The following is a 22,235-nucleotide window of genomic DNA, read 5'->3' as shown; positions in this document are numbered from 1 at the left end:
GTAGATACCCCAAGGATTCACAAATTGTCCCCGAGCTGTCCAAGTTTCAAGAAGAACATGGGCATGGGCATGGAGTGTTCCAAAGGGACATGATCTCACAGGCACAGGGCTGACTACACCAAATCTCCTCTCTGCTGCTTATCACTTGCTGAGAAGAGATGCCTTACAAAACCGTAATTAACATTTAAATCAGCAGTTACAGTAAAGACCTTCTTAGAAAAGATACTCAGACCTGTTTTTCATAAAAGCATTTTTATTGCCTCAAAGGTTTTATTAAAATCCCAACAGATCAATTACAGTTTATTGTTTCAAGCCTCTACCTGCCTGGTTATCACTCAGCCCACAACAGTGAAAGACGTGTGCTCTATTACAGACTCTCCTCTCCCTCTCTTGTAACCACTCACTATTGTTCCCCAGGTAGTCCAGCAAATTTAGAATATCTTTTGCTAACAATAGTCTACCTTACATTGAATTTAGGTGCTCATATATCAAAGGGTTTGTGCTGTATAAAGCAATGGAGAAAGTCCCATCCCCCCCAGACAAAACACCTCATGTCCAAAAAATCATTGTATCCAGATAAAAAATCAATTTATAGAAAAAGTTATGTTTGGAAAAGCACTGACAACCTTAAGCAGAAAATAAAAATTCTGGGTAAGATATTCTTTGCACTGGAGACTTACATCACCTAAGGAAACAGCTAGCAAAGCCTCACCATTCCCATAACCACCCATTCAGCTCTTCACACCATGGCAACAATGGCATTAAGTTCACTATCCTGTCACACAGAAGAGGCTTGTAAGGAAGCACTGCCCTGGGTCCATCAGAGGCCCATGGTGGACAGGTAGGACTGGAGGCACCAGAGCCACAGCGAGGGGCTCCAAGGATGTGGCACTGCTGAGAGGGACCAGGTCCCTGCTTTGGCTCAGCCATCGTATCTCCTGTCCCTGCCAGAGCCAGAAAGGGGCCTGAGACGTGACCACAGTGCAGTCATATGAATGGCTGGACAGGATTGAAAGAAATGTGTAAGGAGAGATGACAACTTGGGAACTTCTCCTTTTGAGATGTGAAGGGCTGAGTCTGCTCCTTGCAGGTCTATGAGTTTACAGCATTGTCCCAATTTTTACCAGTGACAGTCCTTGTACAAGTGCATTACACACCAGGAAATAAGTCTGATAGTTACTATCCATGGAGAGAGATCATTGTACGGTACTTCTGGAAACATCTACCTACATTGTGTTTAGTAGTGGAGGATAATGGTTGCTTCAATGGCATTGTCTTAACACAGCAAAATGAGGAAAAAGCCCAGACTTTTGTTGTTTACAACGTGTGTTATCCAGTCAAAGTGTTCAACATCAATAGAGTCATTTGTGAAATCAGTGGTGACATTTAAAATGGTTACACTTCCAAGTTATAGCCGTATGTAGACACACTGAGCAGCTTCTCCTGGTACCTCTTCAGCTTGCCAAGTTTTGGGGTTTTTTGAAGGGACCTGTTTGTTTTTTTAACAGTTGACTACTACAAGAAATGATGGAAATCAGAAAGACATTTTATCCAGCTCACTTTTAATGTTTTTCAACTGTGTCTCCAGAATAAGTTCATTCCTCCACAACCAGCAATTTTCTATCCAGAGATTTAAATAAACCAGTGAGCAGTGGTGTGCCATATTGGCATTTCTAAAATTAGCTGCACAATTATAATTCTGATTTCCCACCTCTGCTCTTCCCTGGAACAGTCAGGCTACAGAGCCAAAGGACACAAAACTGGATGATGAAGATAGGCAGAATGTCTTACGGCTTTGCCAGAAACATATTTTTGGCATTCATACACTATAGGACTCTCTGCAGCCAGTTTCTCTCTTTAGTTCACTTAATCTTCACCAGAACATTCAGCCAACTTCCAGCTCAGCTTATGATACATGGCAATGACAGTTTCTCTGAGTGCCTCCAGGACACACTATTCAAGAGCTGCTCACTCATTTTTCTTACTGTTCATGTTGTCAGGGATAACCTCCAATGCATTAAGAGACAAGACAAGGATCCTTCTAGAAAATTGTTCTGCAGCTGAATTGACAAAGGTACTTGGGCTCATGGATTTTTTTTTCCTGGGGCACAACACTTTCCAACATTTGTTCACTACCCTTTGGACCCTGCAAGGTTCATCCAGGATTTATCTCCTGGTATTTTGCATCTAAGACTGAGGAGCTAATATGGAGCAGAGGTGCTCCTCTAGGAGCACCCACCATGTTTTCCAAAGCACAGTACACTGCCCTTAGGAGAGCTTTACCACTAAGGGCTGGGCTTCAGCACTGATACTGGAGTACAGCCCAAACACTACAAGACCATCTTGACAGAGCAATGTACCCCTGAGTCATGGTTCCTCCTGTGCTTTCCCTTGCCTCTTGCTGGGAATAGCAGTTTTTCCCACATCTGTGCCAGCCCTTATTGGTTGCATGACAGATCTTTATTGCATTTACCCCATTTGTATTTGTTGCTTTGGCATCCAGCTGCAGGAGGCAAAGATGCATGAAGCTGCCTCACTGACTTTTCTAATAGCCTTCTTCAAATAATCTATTCCTGTGGTATATACAACATTATCAACAGTTTATGCTGAGGGCAAACTGGGAGTACTGCCAATGTTTCTTGTTTCACCCCTTTTCCTCTGCATCCACCTGTAAATTCCCCTCTTACACTGAAATTGTAAGGTCTTTGCGCAAAGACCAGTTTGTTATCTGCATTTGCAGTGAGATCACAGACCATAACTAGGTTCTTGCTGATGCTGCAACACAAATATTTTATATAAAGTACTACTTCACATGAACTGGCCTTCCACTTTCCTTGTTTGCTCCCTCTTCCCTAATTACTGCAAATTAACAAAGTTCAGCCATTGCCCCCTAAATTGCAGTTATCAATGTCATGCTACTGTAACAAGTTTTGACCATGGAATGACAAAATCTGCTTTCCCTTTCCAGCCCTTCTGGCCCATCTCTCCTCCCTGTCACTTTCCTCTCCAGTTAAATCAGACACCTTGCAACCAGACCCGCTGCCTACAAGAGCTGGACAGGTCAGTAGCATCCAACACCTGTGTCAACTCTGTCCCCATTCCCTGCCCTCAGCAGTACCACATACAGGATCCAGACACAGAGGAACAGGCTTTGCTTTCCAGAGTTGCCCAAAACAAAGCCAACTGCAGCCTGTCTGCATAAATCAACAACATAAACAACATAAAGAAGCTGAGCACTTGCCAGCAGAAGGATCACAACCCACCTTGAGATTTGTGCATACGATTTAGCCCATATATCTCCCATATTGAGCCCATGGCAGCAGCTGCCATGAAATGCTATTGCTCAACAGCTCATAGTGGCCCAGAAAAGGAAGAAAATCTCAGTATTACACAATTCTATCTTCTTGATCACCTCCCTAAATCCTCTGCATTTCCATCAAAGATGGAAGTGCAAGAAGGACACAGATGAGACAGAACATAGGTGGGGGCAGAGGACGCACATAGGCTACATGTCTTAAACTCTCCATTCCCCCACTGTCAGTAGGACTGGGGAAATAGAAGGGATCCGCAGAGTTCAGGTTAAGTGAATTAAACAAATCCACCTAATCCACCTGGAGCTTGTATATGAATATGAGTGAAATGTGGTTGAAAAGCATGGTTTTGAGAATAAAGATGGATGGGACCTCCAGACCGGTCAGAAACACAAACCCCACTGGCCCCACCAAACAGGTGTATTGGACACAAATACTGCACCCCCTCACAGGCTCTGTATGAGCAGCCAGCTGCATGGGAGTACAGCCAGTGGCATCACCATGTGTGAGACCCCAGCCATAAAACAATATATGTTCTTGGATTAATCCCATCAAAGTTTTACTCCGCTCTCTCCAGCACTATGAGCAGAACAATCCCCAGGTTCCAAAGTTGGTAGCTCCTACATTCCTGGCAAGCTGAATTGATATAAAAGAAGCTGAATTAGCAGCCCTGAAACATGACAGCCTTCAGTTGATTTGTCTTCTCTCCATGGGAGGGAAAATAGTATGATTAACAACAGTTTGTGTGCCCACACCTTGCACTACCACTGAGCCCCACCTGGGCTTGGATTCCACGCTCTCAGAAACAGTGACAAAGCAGAGGTGCTCTTTGCACTAGACCCTTTAGTCATTTAATCTGTGGCATAAGTGAAAACACTGCCAGTGAGGATGTCAGCTTTGGGGATGGCTTTTGAATATCATTTCAAGGCCAGTTAGAGGGAACAGTCTCTCCAGTGGACCATGACCTTTATTTCCCAATGTCTTCCCAGAACAACCATGGACTGAATCCTCAGTTCTCAAAGAACAGTTACCAGTATTGAACCATTGCTTGTTCTGGAGTGACACCACTCTCTTTTCCACCAGTGATACCATCTTCTCCTACTTATTGATCCACTTTTTCACATTCTCCTTTTCACTCTCCAACCCCTAAGCAAGAAAGGAGCAGTCTGTAAGAATCAGCAAATCCAGCACTTTGCTCCTTCCAGTCTTCACTTGCAGAAGGCTTGTCTCTGTGCCACACATGCAAAACAAAAATAATACTGGAGCACTGAGACGACTGATTATTACAGCAATCATAACCGGTTTTTTGTTAAATTATACCTGCCCCAGCTATCAATCACTGTCATTTCTGTGTCTTGTGGTGTACAAACTTGGACCCAGCCTGGCTAAGGATCCTCTGTGCTCTGTCTGTGCAGCGCACAGCATAAGGGACTCAGCTGGGCAGGGTGGACTGCATCTCACCGAGGAGGTCAGGTGTGTCTGCGCCTCATCAGCTTCTCAGGAAAAAGCTGGATGTTTTTATGGAAGCAATGTGATGAGACCTAAAAGTGCTGGAAGTAATCTGGGATAATCTGGGAGGTACGAGGATGCACAGCCCAAAGGGCTTTCATCTCTGCTTGTCCCTGAAGATGCTTCTATAGTGTGTATAAATACATTATAAATAATTTCTGGGTTAGTAAAAAAGCACTTACTACATCCAAACAGGAATAGGAGCTACAGTGACTGTGTGGTACTATGCTGTTTCAAACACACATTCACAGGTATGTCAGACACAACCTTTGCCATCACATTCACCTCCCATTCATTTGGGCTTATCACATGACTGCACACTGCTAAAAATGTTCTAATCACCACTAAAAATGATTCAGGGGCTTAAAAAGGGTGCCGTGACACAAAGATTAATCTCCAACCAAAACCTTGATTTTATGCTAGATTTGCTGACTCAGAACAAGGCCAGTGACTTTCCTCTGCCTAATCTTAAAAAAAAAAAAAAAAAAAAAAAACAGCAAACCACCAACCTGCAGGCAATGTCCTGTAAGTGATATAAAACCATAAATGGAGAATTACAAAAGGTCTTGCAGCTTGATATCATGTTGCAGGGTAAGGCATTACATGAGTCGCAGAAGTAAAGAAACTTACCGAAACTTATTGAAGAGAAGTGCTGTTAGGCCATGAGACAAGAGAGAACAGCTAAAATCTTCACCCCACTTATGTGCCTCTCCCAGTGCTGTGAACTGAGTGCTGAGAATAAAGTTTAGGTTTGAGAATGAAGTGGTGGAGTCACCATCCCTAAAAATGTCCAAAAAAACAGGTAGATGTGGCACGTCATGATATGGTTTAGTGGGCATGGTGGTATTTGATCAAAGGTTGGACTTGATGATCTTGAAGGTCTTTTCCAACCTTAACGACTCTATGATTCTAAGCTATTCCTCTTTTCTTTTACATTTAATGTGCCTGAAATATGCTGCTCCTTTCGTGCCTCTGTTTATTCTTTGGACTTTCTTCAGGTTTTGCAGTGAAACCATGAGTGTGTAGGGGAGAGAGAGAGGTTCAATGTTTCAGGGTCAGCCCCAGATTTCCACAATATCCTGGGATTTCAGCTCTGAGGGCTATGCTTTGCACTGGATTTACAGTTGAAGTTTAACTCTCCTGCTGTTTAGGTGTCAGTATGGAACTCACAGCCCTGTGCTGCCAAGTGACAGTGACAACTGTGACATGTACAAAGACAATGGATATACCTCAGAAATCACAGTCCCCTGGCTCTCAGCAGAGCAGTTCAAGCAATAAAACAGCTGGTTTCCACCACTACCTGGCCAAGACACTTCACTACTGACCAGGTCTTGGGCTTGTCCTCAGCCCACTCAGAGCACACGGGGTCTCCCTGTAGATCAACAGCAACATCAGGTTTCACACTGAAGACACTGCAATTAGAGGAAAACAGGCAACTTGCCTGAAACAGGCACCAAAGCACCAGGAGAGCAATTAAGTTGTTTTCTCTGTACAAGCAGCACCTTCATTAAGTAGCTTTTAACATGTTCACCTACAAGAGTAATCTTAATTCCCCTTCTTCTTCTGTTTTACATCTCACAATCAGTTCACACCTCTTCCTTCTTCCTTTTGCAAGTTTATGTCCAACATCTCCCTTGCCTCCTTCTCCAGCTCAGCTGCTGTTTTGTCATTGTCACTGGAACTGTGTTCACAGCTGCTGCCTTCTTCCCTGCACCATTACTGCTCTTGTCTCATTCTAAAAAAACATGGGCTTTCTTGCTTATTTTTCCTCTGCCTTTTTTTTTTTTTTTTTAACCAAGTGGGCTGAAAACCATTCTTTTTTCCCTCTGGACAAGGCAGACATCAGACAGGTCCATCTGTTCTCCTTGCAGGATCAGTGGCAAAGAGACTGCATGGACACCTAAAAATTACATCCCACTCTTCAGTAGAGCTGACAGCTAAAGGAATGACCATATTGCAACTGCTTTTTTAAATAGCTCAAGAGATACAGCTAGGTATTTATGTTCTGAATAGGATAACATTGCATTGGGCCCTTTCCAGAAAAAAACAAACAAACAAACAAAAACAAAACACCACATTCTGGCAATTATTATTTCACTATTAATGTAAGGACTACATTGACCAGAGAAACAGCAACAATTTCTGGCCCCAGTCCTGCAAAGCTATGCTACATGAGCTTTACTTTCTGCATGCACATGCCTGAGGGACATCAGCAGAGGTCACCACAAGGTGAGAGTAAGAGGCACCACAACAAGATTTAGGTATAAGACTGAATCAGAATTCAGCACTGCAGAAATTTGGTGATCTTGGTTCATGTTTTGAGAAAGGTGTTCCAGACTTTAGACTGTACAAGATTTTCGTATTTGGGGTAGTCATCTTCGGGCCAAAAAGGATGGCTCTGTTCTACCCTCCTGCCCGAGTACTTTGTGAAGTTATTATCCCCACAAGGCCTTCAACAATGTGATTAGGATAAGATTCATCTCACAAAGTTAATGTTTGTAATGTAGGTGTCTATATGTAAGCCATGTATTGAATCTCCCGTTACAGTCAAGTGATACCTATTTATTTGGTATCATCACTGGCAATCAGGATGTGATATATCCCTGTCGTCATTTACTTCAGGATGAGTTGAACATCAGCAATGCTCCTGCAGCAGTGGTTTATACCAGCATCTGAGGAGATTGAAATGACACATTTAGATATTTACAGGGAAGACATACTACATTTAGTCTTAAGAATCCCAGCACAATCACTATAACTGCTACTGCTTCTGTTATGTTACATTATGATGTTAACAATACAGTTAAGATATAAGTAAATATCTTTTTCCTGAATTACTTCCTTTCTCATTTACTTATCTTATTGTTGCTAAATTAGAAAAAAAAATATTCCTAGTTATAACTTTAAGTCTTGCCTAATCACCAGCCAAGAATATGCAGAATTATTGATTTAGCCCATATTTTGCAGAAAAGCTATAGCCTACAGCTGTCTTCTAGAAAATTCTCTAAGTTTGGTTTAAAAATGACAAGTGGAAAATTGATAATTTCTTGTGCAAATTCTTCTAGCAGATATCTGTCCCCCTATTAGCCTAAATTTATCTTGCATCATCTTCCAGCCGTGTTATATCATCATTTATGCAATTAAAAAGCCCTCTAGTATAACAGAAATTCCCCATCTTCGTAGACTGGAACAAACATTGATGGAGAACTCAGATTAAGGCTTATAAACACATTATCTACTTCAAGTTGCTGGGAAATTAACTCATGGTAGAATAAGTGAAAACAAGTACTGCCAATGAAGACAGATTTCCACCTGCTCAAAATCTCTTTTCTTCACTCATCCTAATGATGTTTTCTTTAGAGTTACTGTTTCCAGAAAACTGTAAGATATTATTCTGTAACAGAAGAGCTTCCCTACAGTGTCCAACAAAATATTGTTTCGGAGGTGATTATGTCCTGCTTTGGTCTCTGGGAGCAATGTTCTTTCTCATCCCATTTGCTGGAGAATGTGGTGATTCGGGAATACAGCCCTGCCTATACGCTCAGTTGCTAGAGACAGTTGCTGTTCATTTATTATCACACCAAGAGCTCCCATCTTTAATTTCTTGGCTATCAACACTGATTGCAAATGGATCTGCAAACTAGGACACTGTGTTATCACCTTGACTCTGGGAGCAACAGCTCAAGCTGTGTATGTAGTAACATGCAGATCATGGATTAGCCTGTATGTCATGTTCCTAAATCACTTCCTCCTACCACTGAGACCAGGAACAGATATTAGTTCAGTTTGTACCCTTTCTGGGAAGAGAGATGGGTGTCCACCTCCACTTCATGTTCCCTCTTTCTCGAGAGAACAGCTGAGTCACCACAAGAAAGCTGTTACCTACACAGGTCATCAATAAATCAATCCTTCCCTAACACCACTGTCACCCCTGGAGCAAAGAGTGATCAGGAGCCGTGACTCAGAAGTGTGTGGGTCTGAATTAAAACAACTCTTCTCCTACAAGGATGCTGTTTATGTAGGGACTCTCACTTTGGGCTGTGCTCAAAGTCACAGGCTGGCCCAGTGGAAGCATCTTAGCACCAAATGCCATATTTAACATCAGGGAGCTGTGCAAGCAAAAGAGAAACACTCATGAAACACAAGGTGATTCAGAGATAATTCCTGCACCTAAACTACCTTTCACCATATGGACAAAGTAATTCTTGTTGAGTCCCTACTCTGAGGGAATTTGAGGCACAGTTTTAATTCCTGACAGGGTGAACTCAATGTTACAATCCAATAAGTTAAATAAAAAAGTGTAAAAAAGACCAAAAGATAAATACAGCTATATCTGAGTAGGAGACAATTTGTCACGTCAGCTCTGTCAACCTGATATCAGCACTTAGGTCCACAGATTTTAAGTCGAACTGAACTCTGTTGTCATAGTCACAGTAGGAAAGGCTGAGGAAAGGCACAAAGAAGATCCGGATGATTCAGTGATGGGTGCTGTTCTTCAGTAACCGGGCTATGAAGGCCACCAAGGGAAGGAGAGAATACGGGATTGAGTGAGGGACAAGGAGAAAGAGATGGGAAAGTACGAAGGAGTTGTACAGTTGAGACTGAATTATTCTTCTGAATAATGAAACTTTGGCGGAAATGTCAAATTACAGTTAAAAAAAAAAAAAAAAAAAAGAGAAGTCATTGGGAAAGGTTTCCTATTCTCCGTTACCTGTACTGATTACACCGAAGGTTATTCCTAGCATCCCCCAGGGCCAGTGCTGCAAACATAGGCAGTGTTGGTGTTAGCCTAGTGGCACACAACTCTCTTCGTAGCTAAAAATTTGGAGCATTTTTTTCCTCCACAGTGGGCTGACCTGTCCAGCATCCCTGTCCAGATGTTACATCTCACTTCTGTCCATGCATACTCGGGATTGAATGGAGTGGGGTGGGAAGAAGACTCCTGGTCTAGAAGTCTACCTGTTATAAGAAATGCATTAAACAACATATCTGTGAAGCGCAACCAAATTTATCACTCCTCACAATATAAAGTAGTTCAGCTCTTGGAGATGCACAAAACTCAACTGGATACAGCCTGAAGCAACCTGATTTGACTGTGAAGTTAACCCTGCTCTGGAGACTGGGCTGGAGGCCTCTAAAACCCTACAAACTAAAAGGTTTTATGGTTATAATTGTCAACTCCCTCCTACAACTCCAAGATCAGACACAACCTTCACCAAGAAATGGGCAGAAAGACAGCGCTTCACTTGCTTAACTTCCCCAGCTTATCTGCACTGGATTTGTTAACCAAATAACTGGATTTAGGAGGTAGGAAAAATCCTCTTTCATCTTCGAGGAGCAAAGAGGGAAGGAAGTGTTTATATAAACCAGCTCCCAACATGATGAACACCATGGTGTGAATACTGGCAGCTCTGGGACAGGGTGGTGTTCACTTGTTTTCTTGCCAGGGGATCTCCATCTTTCCTATATATCCCATTCCTTAAGCTGTCTTACCTTACTGAGAGGACAAGTCTGTTGTAGAAGGGAAGTACCTTGCCAGAGGTGCAGGACCTTGACCTTGGCCTCTGGTACGAGCAGAGAGTATTAGTAAAAAAATGAAAAGATTTTGTAGTAAGTCCAGAACAAGCCTGTGGTGCAGCAGCCAAATCCAATCGTTCTTCTGACTGTAATAGATTTACTCTACATTTGCACTGACATGACTGAAAGAGGTTGCTGGCTCAGTATTTCTGCAAAAACAAGCAAAACGCAAACTAGCAGCTGTAAAAGGAACACACCACCACCCAAAAACACTTCTTTACATCAGGGCATTTGCATGCATCCAGATTTTGTACAGTTCTCCGATGATTTCAGTATTAGGTTCAATTATGCTGGTTTTCTGATTCAGCTGGTGTATGAAAGTGAGCATGCCCTTGAAAATACTGAGTGGTGCCTACATATCTGCAAAGTCTCCAACTTTACAGAGAAAACTGTAGCACTTAAAAACACTCTGAGCTTATGAATGACCCTCACAATCACCCTCATTCACAACAGGCCATTCAAATTGACCTTTTACACTTGTTACAGGCTTCAAAAGGGCAATGTCCAAACCACTCACAAAGTGTTTTCTGGGCCCTAAAAGACACCTGCTACAAAGCAGTGCTGTCTTTGATTTGGTGAGGCAATTTTGAGAGATGGAGTCAAGAGAAGCAATGTAAATGGACAGAAATGCAGGAATAGGAGGAAGCTGGCCTGTTGCTGGCAAACTCCCACCACAGTAGCACCTGTGCCCAGGTAAATCCTGAATGGTCACAAGAAGATGGAGGGAAAACAGAGTCAATCCCAGGCTTGGATCTGAAGTTCAGTACAAAAGGTAGTTATGTCTGGATTTGAGTGTGACCTCAAGATCAACTGCAACTATGATCATAAACCAAGAGCAAATTTATGGGAGGGCTCAGGGAGATGAAGCCCATGGCAAAACAGAGAACAAAGGGAAAGTGGAAAGGTAAGCTCAAGACTCACAACTAGAGAAAGATATTAAAGCTACTGAAATCATATGTTCTTTGGCATCATGTCAGGGATGACCGTAGGCTTGTCATGGCCTGGGATAATAAGTAGCCACATATGTAAAACTCTTGAGGAAAGGGAATTAGAATTGAGCCTAATATTAATAAAAGCCAATGTAATAATGAGTCATATTTCTCTTGCCTTTAAAGGTGTGACTTTTCTGTGTGATTGTGACTTTTACTGCAGACATTTACCAGAGATCAAGTCAACTCAGCTCCTGCTACAGACAACGGAGAGTTGCTCAGTAGAACTGAAGGTGTAATTTATCTCCATGTAAAGCAGACCCCCACATCTGGTTGGATGAATTGCACCAAAAAATCCTTGACTGTATTGACTAGATCTCCACTGACTATAAAGAGAAGTTAAATACCCACTGAACGTGTCTAAATTCAGCTGTCTCAATGTGGCTTTGATCCTTGCCTCTCAAGTCAGGCAAAAAGTTTCCCATTCCCCAGGTGTTTTCGGTGCAAATACCCAAATTTAAGTTAGTCACATGAGGTCTCCTTTGTAGTCAGCAGAAAGTTTCAGGTGCTGCAAGAGGTGATTAATCTCACCTAGTTTAGAACTGTCTTTAGAATGAGATTAATTGCACTCCAGAAAGTTTCATTTCCTGTTTTTCTTTAGCATCTATAAAAGGATTCCAGACAACTTCCTCAGATAATGTGATAGATAGATGGATCCCATTGTGACTGTGGAGAGACTGACGCTCGAGCCCTGAGGAAAAGCAGGGAAATGCAGTTCATTTAAGTAATTTAACACTGAAAAAAGCAGTGTATTTGACAATGTACTATGTAATAGCACCATACTCTGAGAGCAGGAACTGACTCTGTCAGATCCCACCTCTGCACCCAGAAGGTAATGGAGCAACATCTACAATAATGAGTGAGACAAACTCAGGAGAAATACCCAAATATCAGCAGCAACACAACTAATAATATCTTCTTCTATGTTTTACACAAGTAAGAAGTTTGGTAATGAATGATCAGTGGGCTCTTCTTCTGGGATTTGTACCACAAAAATGTATTCTTTTGTTAATATGCCAAGATGTGGGGGTGAAGTGTTTGAACCTCCATGAGAGTTTGATCAGCACAAGGAATGTTGAAACAGAAAAGGCAAAAGCCATGGCAAAGTCACGTGAATAGGAAGAAGAAAAGATGTAGAATGTAAAATGTGTTACTGGACACACACATAGGGTGAAACCTGTATTATTTCAGTGGGTTAGGATTTCTTGGGTCTTTATCTAAGTGAAGGGTCTTATTCCACAGGTCATGGTTTTAAACTAAAAAAAGTGTCCATTTATATTAGGTATAAGGAAGAATTTTTTTACAATGAGGGTGATAAAACACTGGCATAGGTCATCCAGAGAGGTGGTGGATGCCTCATCCCTGGAAACATTCAAGGTCAGGTTGGATGAGGCTCTCAGCAACCTGCTTAAGTTGAAGGTGTCCCTGCCCACGGCAGGGGGGTTGGACTAGATGACCTTTAAAGGTCCCTTCCATCCCAAATTATTTTAAGACTCTATACCAAAAAAGTGGCTTTTTGCATAGACCCAGGATATTCTCGAATTGGTAAGATCTCACACATAAGAATTATGTCTTTTCTAGTAACCCAAAGATCCTCAGCCCTGTTCTCTGTCCATGAGACCAGCTGGCATGACCAATGTCCATATCATTGACCTCACTTGTCTCCAAAGCAGGGAGCCCCACTCAGAGTCCTACTGGGAGTGGTCCCAGGTCTCTGGTAACACTTGATCTGTGCTCAGTCACTCAGAACAAAACCATGGGACAGGTCATCCAGCAGTGTTATCGGTCAGTGTGTGTCACTGCTTGGGAACATCCCTCGTATGGCTCTGCCAATTAGTCTAGACATAGTTAATGACTACTCTAGGCATGAGGAAAGTTGCCATCATAGCTGCAGAGCAAGGTTGGTCCCGAGCTGTGGCCCTGTGCATCTGGTGGCACGGCGCAGACGGTGTCTGAGGTGTGATCAGGGAGCCTCAGCCAGTTGTGTGCATTGAAATTCTTCCAGCACGTCTCACAAGAGCAGCAGTGTTAGCAAAGGTAGAAGAGCAAATTCCAGTTCGCGTAATTACCTTCCTAAATTAATTCCCCTGCAATTTCAATCAGCTGCTCTTGACATTCCCTCCTCAGGGTGTAATCCCTCCTCATAAATGCTCTGAGCCCTGCATGGGGAGGCATGAGGGGAGCAAAGATAAGCAGAGCTGATGCTGCACTGCTGAGAGCTGGTGGGCAGCTCCCCACAGGGCGCTTTGGGGATTTCACTATCAGTCCCTCAGCAGCTGTACTTGCTTCTCCTCCATCCCCACTTAAAGCAGAAAATTTTAGACTCTGAATTTACAGTCAGTGGGGAATTCCCTGTAAAGAGTCTTCTGGTTTAGTATTAATATCTCTGTCGTTCACCTAAAGTTAGATACAACCCAAATCTAATGGCTTCTATAAAATATAGAAGAACTAGGACCCGGATGGATTAGGACATTTAAGCTTTCAGCATTGCTTTAGCTCTGCTTTAGAGGTGGATGGTACGAGGAACAATGAATTATTTTGTTGTACGAGGTACACACCATGTCAAAAACATGAAATATCTGAGATAAGAAGACAACAATTAAATGCACATCACAGAACTAAATAGATAAACAAAACTCAGGTTTGAACAAAAAGAAATGCGGAACTGTTTGCAATTTTGACACAGGTGCAGTATCTCATGAAGTCTTTGTTCTAGTATTAATTCAGATGACCATGAGAAACGCCATGACATTAAAAATTGGGTTCAGAAATATAAATAAAGTCCTAAAAAATGATATCACATTAATGGGGGGGGGGCTTTTATTTAGTGAAATTCTGAATGGAGTTTCTTAGTTCTGGCCTTATTAAATGCTTCCTTAATGATCTGGAAAAAGAACTAAATTGAATTTTAGCAAAAAATTATAAGGTACTAATATAGAAGGTGACCAAGACACTAGTGAGGACAGAATAAAGTAAATACAAAAAACACCTGAGATTAAAACACAGCACTAGAGGGTCAACATGACAATCACAAATTAACACAAGTTGGCAAAGTAATGCAAAACACATTCATACAACTCCCAGCCACAGTTCTGAAAACTGGGGAGACAAGCAAGATATAAGTATCCACAAAATAAAACAAAGTGTGCGAACTCGAAGTAAAAGACAAGAGCCAACCTAGAGGATGAGGAGTCCTGCACTACTGCTGGCATACAATGGATCTATACTTCTCCACCACCATGGACCAGCACCCAAGAAAAAGTAAATAGGGAAAGACTTTGGCAAGATTAATGCACGTAGGAGAAAGGAGGGAGAGCACCGGTCATCTCAAGAGACACTGGAGGCTTCTCATCCCAGGGTTGTAGCATCTCTCCAACTGAGATTTAGCAGTGTTAGATATATTAAACCTTCACCTCAGCATGGTTTGCACCACTAAGGAGGACAAGGTGTTATCCTGGTGACTACAACTAGAGGTGGCTGTTAAGCTCTGGAAGGGATGAAGACCTGTGATGGATCCTGTAGAGAAGTGGAGCTTAGAAGGATCTCACCAGGCCTGAACAGAACAGCGAGCTGGTTGTGCAGAGGAAAATGATGATACCCAGTGCTGCTTTCCACCAAATCTCAGTCACACTGTTCTGCTTTGGGTTACCTAAGTGCCACCTTGGATAGGTTCCTCCTGACATTACTTACTCCAAGTCAAATAGACTTTTAAGTAGTTTGCTCACTTAAGGCTGGGGAAGGCAATTTACAGATTTCCAGCCTGGAAGTTCTCCCAAAGTGCCTTTTTCCAAAGTAGGTTACCATGAACCTAAATATCCCAGGGCGTGTCCCTCTCTCCACAGAAAACACTGTTTCCCAGCTACTATCCTGAGACAGAAGGTAGCATACATTTAACAGCTCTTGCAGACCACATTCCCTGCAAAGCTATTAATATTTAAGTTATTCTATTTAATACAGTATCTGCCAGAAGCAATAGCAGATGCAATGTCTCTATGGCTCCATTCCTTCTGTAAAGTTCCATGCACAAGACAAGAGTATGGCACTATTAAATACGAGAAGGGAATATAGCATTATTAAATACAAGAATAAACATTATAATTTATTTATATCATGCAAGGCTGATCGTCGTAGTACCCAGCCCGTCAGCTACCTGGCTATGTCTAAGGTCAACAATCTATTATGTTTTTAAAAAGATATAAATGATCTTAACACTCACTTGACTGATTTTGATTAGAAAGTTTATTACAGCTGTTAAATTAGATACAAATTATTCCAGTTCAGACCTTGTCCTTGAATACTGCACATGCATCTCAATGCTACAAAGGATTTTCTGATGACCAAGAGATACAGAATTGTGTTCAACATACATGCACAGGTTTGTATGTTGGGTAACCTATAATTAAAGAGGATTTAATCAAGTGATATTTGAAGACAGAGAGTCCCAAAAAAAGAACAGAAATGTGTAGAGTGAGTAGCTTCTGGGGTGACCTTCAGAAGAAGTAGGAATTGCTGGGGCACCTTCATGTTTACTTGCATACATTCAAGCACACTTTGGTATATGGCTGGTGTTATATAAATGTATTAATTTTCTAATACAGCTGTTAATAGTCTTTAGTTACTATTTTTACCCATTAAATTTGTTTTGAATGTTTCTACATTTTACAGCAAAATGAGCAAAATGGGCATGGAAAGTTTCTCCCTGTTCATTTTTTGTACCATTTTCCTAATCTCCCTCTCAGGTTAAAACAGTAAGTAAAACCCAGGTGCCCTCCCCGCCCAGCAGCTGTTCCAGAGGAGCCCAGGCCCTGCTGTGTCCTGTCATGATCTAATGTTTGCTGGGAGGAACAAACAGAGGCATGTGAGGAAACTGAGATGAACAAAGTGGTGCTTCCAACCACAGTCCAGGCTGGAGACACTGCGGTACGTCTGGTCCTGGCCTTAACTGCTGGCAGTATCTCCAGAACTGCAAGGGTGGCACTGAGATGGTGCTGCTTCTCACACCAAGTTCATAAAAGAAGAAAAACTTGATTTGCTGGCTGCTGGAGAGGCTTTGCTGTATCACTGCTCAACAAATGGATGAAATTTGGGACTGTTCAGTTGTATAGACATTACACCAGGGACTATGACTTCTTTTTGAGAAACTATTATTCCTAGGCTAAGCTGACAGCACTGAAAGACCAGCTGCTGAGTGTTTGCTGACACTGGCAGTCCTGATGCTCTCCCACATGTCAAGCCCTCCCTCATGCATCGCTGACTACGGTGGATCTTGATGCACATCCACACAAGGCTGCATTGCAAACTCTGAACTGGGGATTGGACTTGCCAAAAGGGTGCTGAGGGACCTGCAATCACCAGGGGTTTGGGGGACACTGAGGCACACACCTGTGCAACATGGAATCATGTGCCTGCAGCTCCCATGAGCCCAATGAGCAGGCACAAGCAGCACCAAAACTCAAGTTACCAGCATAGTCATGGCAATGTGGAAAGCGCGGGCAAACCAACTCAACTTCTGCGGGTACCACCACAGAATGGGTCTTGCTGTCAGCACCAATGCCCAAGCACAGAGATATGAAGCTGTAGATGAAAACACACCTATTCTCACCAAAGGTCTGTAATTTCAGAGGTAGTTTGGATGCTTAAACAAGCGTTGGGCACCTGCGAGCTGCTGAAGTGACTCCAAAGCTATGGCTGGGAATCACAAGCCACTCACGTTACCCACACAGTGGCTTCCCCAGGCTCTGATGCCCCTTCTCATTCCTTCCAGCAAACCCCTGGTGACCACAGCCTGTCATGTTGGCTGATCCCAGTGACTGAGGCACAGTCTCATCTCCTTAAACCAAACACAAACAGAGGGCAGCTCTGCAAGTCTGGAGCTGCAACAGCAGAGGTGTGTGGTAAGGTCTCCAATGACTAAGACTTCATTATTTTTTACAAAGTATACTGCAGAATATTTATCCGTGCATTATGATGAATTAGCATAAATAATTAAAACAGAACTCAAATTGGCAAACACATAAGCAAAGGGCACTCACTAATGGACCAGGCTCACTCTGCTGCTCCAGGGACTCACTTAGATACAAGTCCTTGCCAAACAGGCCAAGGAAGGATTCCTATTTGTCTTTCTTTTTACTCCAAACCTGTTCCCATCTCACCCCAGATGTCACACACAGGCTGGAGGTGGGTGAGCACGTCTTACAGAGCATCTCCCAAAGGGGGAAGAAGAAAATAATGGAAAGCCCCCAAACCTTCAACCTGTTCCCCAAGTCCCATGACATTCTTCTCTGCAAACAACACACCTACGATCAGTCATGCAGGAGGTGCTCGCTGGTGCTTCCCAGAAATGCTGATGATTTGATGGGTCGCATGACTCTGCCTCCTCTTTTTATTCCAGGTATTAAGCAGTACTGAAAGAAGATTACATGGCAAATAGAGAAGGGTTCTCTCATGTTCCCCATGGTTTCCCCCTCTCATCAGCAGGTAGACATGATGATCTACACCAGCAGAGTGCAGCTGATATTGCACACTTTCCCAAAAAGAAAAATCTAATCCCAAACCTTTTCCTGGTCTTATTTTTCAGTGAAAGTAAAGGCTGCAGTTGTCTCAGAAGATAGTATGAAAACGAGAATATATCCTAGATACCTCTCCTTCAGCCTCTATTTTCTTTGTCAGATTGAAAATTTTCCGCAAATTGCAGTTCCAAACTTGATCTGTTTTATGTTATCTTTCTGGACTCTGTTCATTATCCACCAAATACTTCGTGCTTACAATTAAAAATAAACTGGAAAAATCAAAATCTTACTTATTTTCAATTCTTCATTCTATTCATTAATGCTTCAGTGCATAAATAAAGCATTTGGATGGTTTGTGGACGTGGACAGGTCTTGAGTCTGTCTCCCTGTCCAAAGTACACATCCCACGAGGTACAACCACAGGGGTTTCCTACAATATATTGTGCTGCCTAACACAAAGGGAAATACAGTACTTCATGGGAACATCAGTTATTCCCACAGTGACACGAGCTCAGGAAAGAGCAGGGATAGATTGTAGCCTGACCTGCAACCCCCAAGAGACATTTCCAAATCTCAAAGGTTAAAAGATATTTTTTTTTTTTATTTTATTTCATTTTATTGAAAATGTTCAGCAGGAGTTTAGCCTTAGAGAGGTGAAATTCTTCTTAGGAAAAACAAATTTCTTTTACCAACTATGCTACTAAGACATTGCCATATTGCCAAGAAGTCCATCAACCCTGGTGTCCCAGCAAAGCGAAACTAGATGGGTGACACATAAATCTCCTGTCCAGTAGAGCTGCCAGAGAATAAATGTTTTCAGATAGGAAAGGAAACAGAGTCAGCTTCTTTAGGGAACAACTCCCCAAGGATAGGCTTGGACAAACTCACTTGGACAAACAAGAAAGAAGGAAGAATTACAAAGAAAGTATCTCATGCTACTTTCTGTAAATCACTGCCAGTGATAGCTGAATGTTAAAGTTGCCATCAGGAACCTTTCCCTTTCTCCCCTGCATTTCTGTCCCTAGGGCTTGGTAGGGCCTGATCACGTTCATGCCTTCTCCTTGAATTATGTCAATAGACTGAATCATTTCAGTAGATCTAACACCACCTGAACTAAAGCAAGAGTTTACAACAGGCACTGCTCAAGTCTTATTTATGTGCACATTATAGGAGTGAGATACACAGGGGATCATGACCCCTTTGCAGCCGTATGTGCATTGCTCTATGATTTAACAAGATCCCATCTGTACCACCCTTTTAAAAGTTCTGGTACCCAAAGCTTTTGCAAAGACCTTGGCAAAGCCCGTTCCTGAGCCCCACACAATATCCTTGGCATGTCCTGAAGGTTGCAACCCTCTTCCATCATCAGCTTCCTGCTTCCCAAACCCTGGGATATACACAGCACTGGAGTCCTTTGTATAATTTTTTCATTAAATACCTCTGAATGCTTGGATCTATAAGGAATTAATCACATCCATCCATGCTGCAATTCCTTTTGACTCTCAGCTGTTTATTGTCTGGTTATTTGTATATGAGAGCAACCACCTTACTGGTAGTTTTGAGTGCATGGCATTTATTGCAAAGTTACTCAGAAGATGAGACAAAGTGTAACACGCCACTAAGATAAGAAAAATGGGACTTTTACTGAAGAGTAACACAGGATCAAATTTGTCTATTTTATGGAAAAATAGGCAATCTCTTGCCTTCCCAAGGAAAAGTGTAAACTGTTCTAGTGTGAAAAGTATCACTGGGGGACTGCTGGGATGGCACTACACATTGTCACAGCAGCACCTCCAATACGAGAGGGACTCCTTTAGAGAAGGAAAAAAGGTTAAAAGACAATTCATTTGAAAGCAAGAACAAAGACTTTGGAAACCAACTTAGATGCTGTTTCCCACGGCACTTCTGCTCTCGAGCAGGTCTTCATTCTTCAGTGGCAGGAACAAGCTCTGAAGTCTGTCAGCAAGATCTCGGCACACTCTGCCATCACTCTCACCAGATTCCTTTTTGTAGGGTTTGATCCTACACTGAGGTGAGACTGCACAACTTCAACTGAGTTCAGAAGGAGCTGAGACTGAACAGAAACCCAGTGGGGCCAACTTGGACTGCTGAGCCCCCTGGGGTGTCCTGGGAAGAGACAGGGTGTTTGTGCTCAGCTGACAGACTTCTGTGTTTTACTTCCTTTAAGGATAAGGACTTCTAAAAGTGTTTTGTTTCATTTTCATTAATATTAAACTTGGCATCAATGGTTTTAACAAAGCTGTTATTGACTTCTGTGAGAGCAGGTCAGACTGACATTTCAGTTTTGCAGGACTGAGTAGTCACCAAAGGGAAGTTGACCACACAGTGTCAGGTCCACTCCTAAGAAGGACTGAACCATCCAGATATCCTGATTTTTTTTCCTGTTCTGTGAATCATATTGCATAAGGATCTTAAGGTCAACCACACATGTGGAGAGCTACCTAAAATAAATGTTGCAACTTGGAAATTCTTATACCACTGCAAATAAACGTGAATCTCTCAGCTCACCTGAGCCTCTCCACACACATCCACTGTCCTATTGCCTATATCCAGACACAAGCCTGGGCACAGATTTGACCCAGCTGCCACAGAGGAATGCCAGCTGCTCACAGTGCTCTGCCATGTGCCAAATCCTCACTGATGCAGTGTGTGTGTGGGTTGACCAAGGCAGGATGAAAGGGGTGCCCCTCCGTCCAGACATGGCTCTCCCCAGCAAGAAGCAGCATTATGCAATACTGAGCACGACTGAACAGCAAGCTCTGGACCAAAGAGCCTTCCCGGCGTAACACACTCCAAGTGCTGTCGCTCCCTGCCTGCCAGCACGAGTTTTCCTGTGGCAAAAATGAGCAACAGAACTGAAAAAGTGTCACAGCACCCAGTTTCCACATTTTCATAGACATTAATCTGGAAAACAGGACCTGTGTCCCAAGATGTACTTTATAAATAAACACTGAAAAGGGGGGAGCAGCAATGAGTGAGTGGCACGCAGCAGCACGCCAGTAGTGAACATTTAATTTTAATTCTTGTCCAGGGCTAAATCCTTGCCAACATCATGAAAAATTTGCCTGAAGGTAAAAATCACAGCCCTACACTCAAGGTGTTTATTTGCAGGTGTAAAGACTATGCCAATGATTAGGACTTCCCAAGATCCAGCTCTAGGCTACAGCCCGTGCAGCCTAGAGAGCTTTGTTTGTCTTTGCCAAGTAAACCAGTTTCAGAAATCACTGCTTAAATCCTCTGTCACATAGAGCTGTGTACACCTAATAGCATCAAAGAAAAACAGTACCACCGTGATCACTGATAATCCCTTGGGTTTTCAAACACATTCGCAACATTAAACCTCACATTTATTTTAATAGGACTCTGCCAACTCCATTCTATGCCGTACACAGAATTATTTTTTCCTATGAAAACTTAAAGGTACAGAATTTTTAGGAGTGTAAACCATTCGCCATTCACTTGACTTGTGAATGTCGCAAAACGAGTTTGTTTCCTCTCAGTTCACTTGTGGTCAGTGCAACTTTCTGCCTGACAGTGCTGCAACGCTCAGGTTTCATGCACTGCGGGGTGATGCTTATCGGACCAAAACCCGATGGTTTTCATTTGACACTTTCAACTATTGAAGGCGTCGGTTCGCTCGGGGTTTATAACAGTGAGTTGAACCACACGCGGTGCTCTGGGCTGAGCTGAACTGGCCGCGTTCCCCTGAAGCACTTCGAGCCTTAAAACCGCTCAGAGCTTGGTCTTTCAGGCATCCCTTTTCCAGCGTCTCAGACACAGAGGCTCGGGAATGCCACTCCAAGGCAACGTGGGGGTACGGACAAGACAGGGACTCAGACTTAAAAGCAGCTGCTCTTTTTGGAAAACCCGACGACAGAAAAGAAAGAAATAAAGCCGCTCAGCAGCACACCTCGAATCAGACCCTTGCTCCCACACACACCCGGCGCCGGAGCGAGCCCCTGGAGCGCCTTACGTAGAGAATGATAAAGCAAAACGGTGTCCCCGGGCGCATCCCCCCGGGGCAGCCCCCGGCATTCCCCCGGGGAGCACCGCGTACTCACACGAAGGCGTGATAGAGCAGCGCCCAGCCGCGGGGTCGTTCCAGGGCGTCGTAGATCAAAGTTTGGATGCGGCGGTACCTGGCGTGGTTCCGCTTCACCGGGCGGCTCAGGGGGGTCTTCGCCAGCAGCCCCAGCCCCGGCGGGCTCCGCTTGCCGCCCTCCTCCTTCCCGCCGCCCTCCAGCAGCAGAGTCCCGTCGCGGTCGCCGCCGGCGCCCAGGGCCAGCGAGCCCTGCTCGGGGTCGCCGCCGCTCGCCGCT

The 22,235-nt window shown here is 43.3% G+C and overlaps 1 protein-coding gene and 1 long non-coding RNA gene across 2 annotated transcripts in view; both read right to left on the bottom strand.

Moving 5' to 3' along the window:
* Positions 1-22,235, bottom strand: part of KCNQ3 (potassium voltage-gated channel subfamily Q member 3) — a 198,324-nt gene that overhangs the window by 175,556 nt on the left and 533 nt on the right. The window contains exon 2 of the mRNA XM_027645548.1: positions 21,978-22,233. Within this exon, the coding sequence (XP_027501349.1) occupies positions 21,978-22,233 (256 nt within the window). The remainder of the gene's footprint in view (positions 1-21,977; positions 22,234-22,235) is intronic.
* On the bottom strand, positions 11,936-16,811 carry LOC113948208. The gene is made up of 3 exons (XR_003528039.1): positions 16,769-16,811; positions 13,456-13,545; positions 11,936-12,077 (listed from the first exon to the last, which is right to left on the bottom strand). It is a non-coding gene; the product is annotated as an uncharacterized LOC113948208 (long non-coding RNA).

The sequence above is a fragment of the Corapipo altera genome, unplaced genomic scaffold (assembly GCF_003945725.1).
Source record: "Corapipo altera isolate COAL_440 unplaced genomic scaffold, ASM394572v1 51, whole genome shotgun sequence".
Lineage (NCBI taxonomy): Eukaryota > Metazoa > Chordata > Aves > Passeriformes > Pipridae > Corapipo > Corapipo altera.
This window is presented reverse-complemented; position numbering and strand designations above follow the sequence as displayed.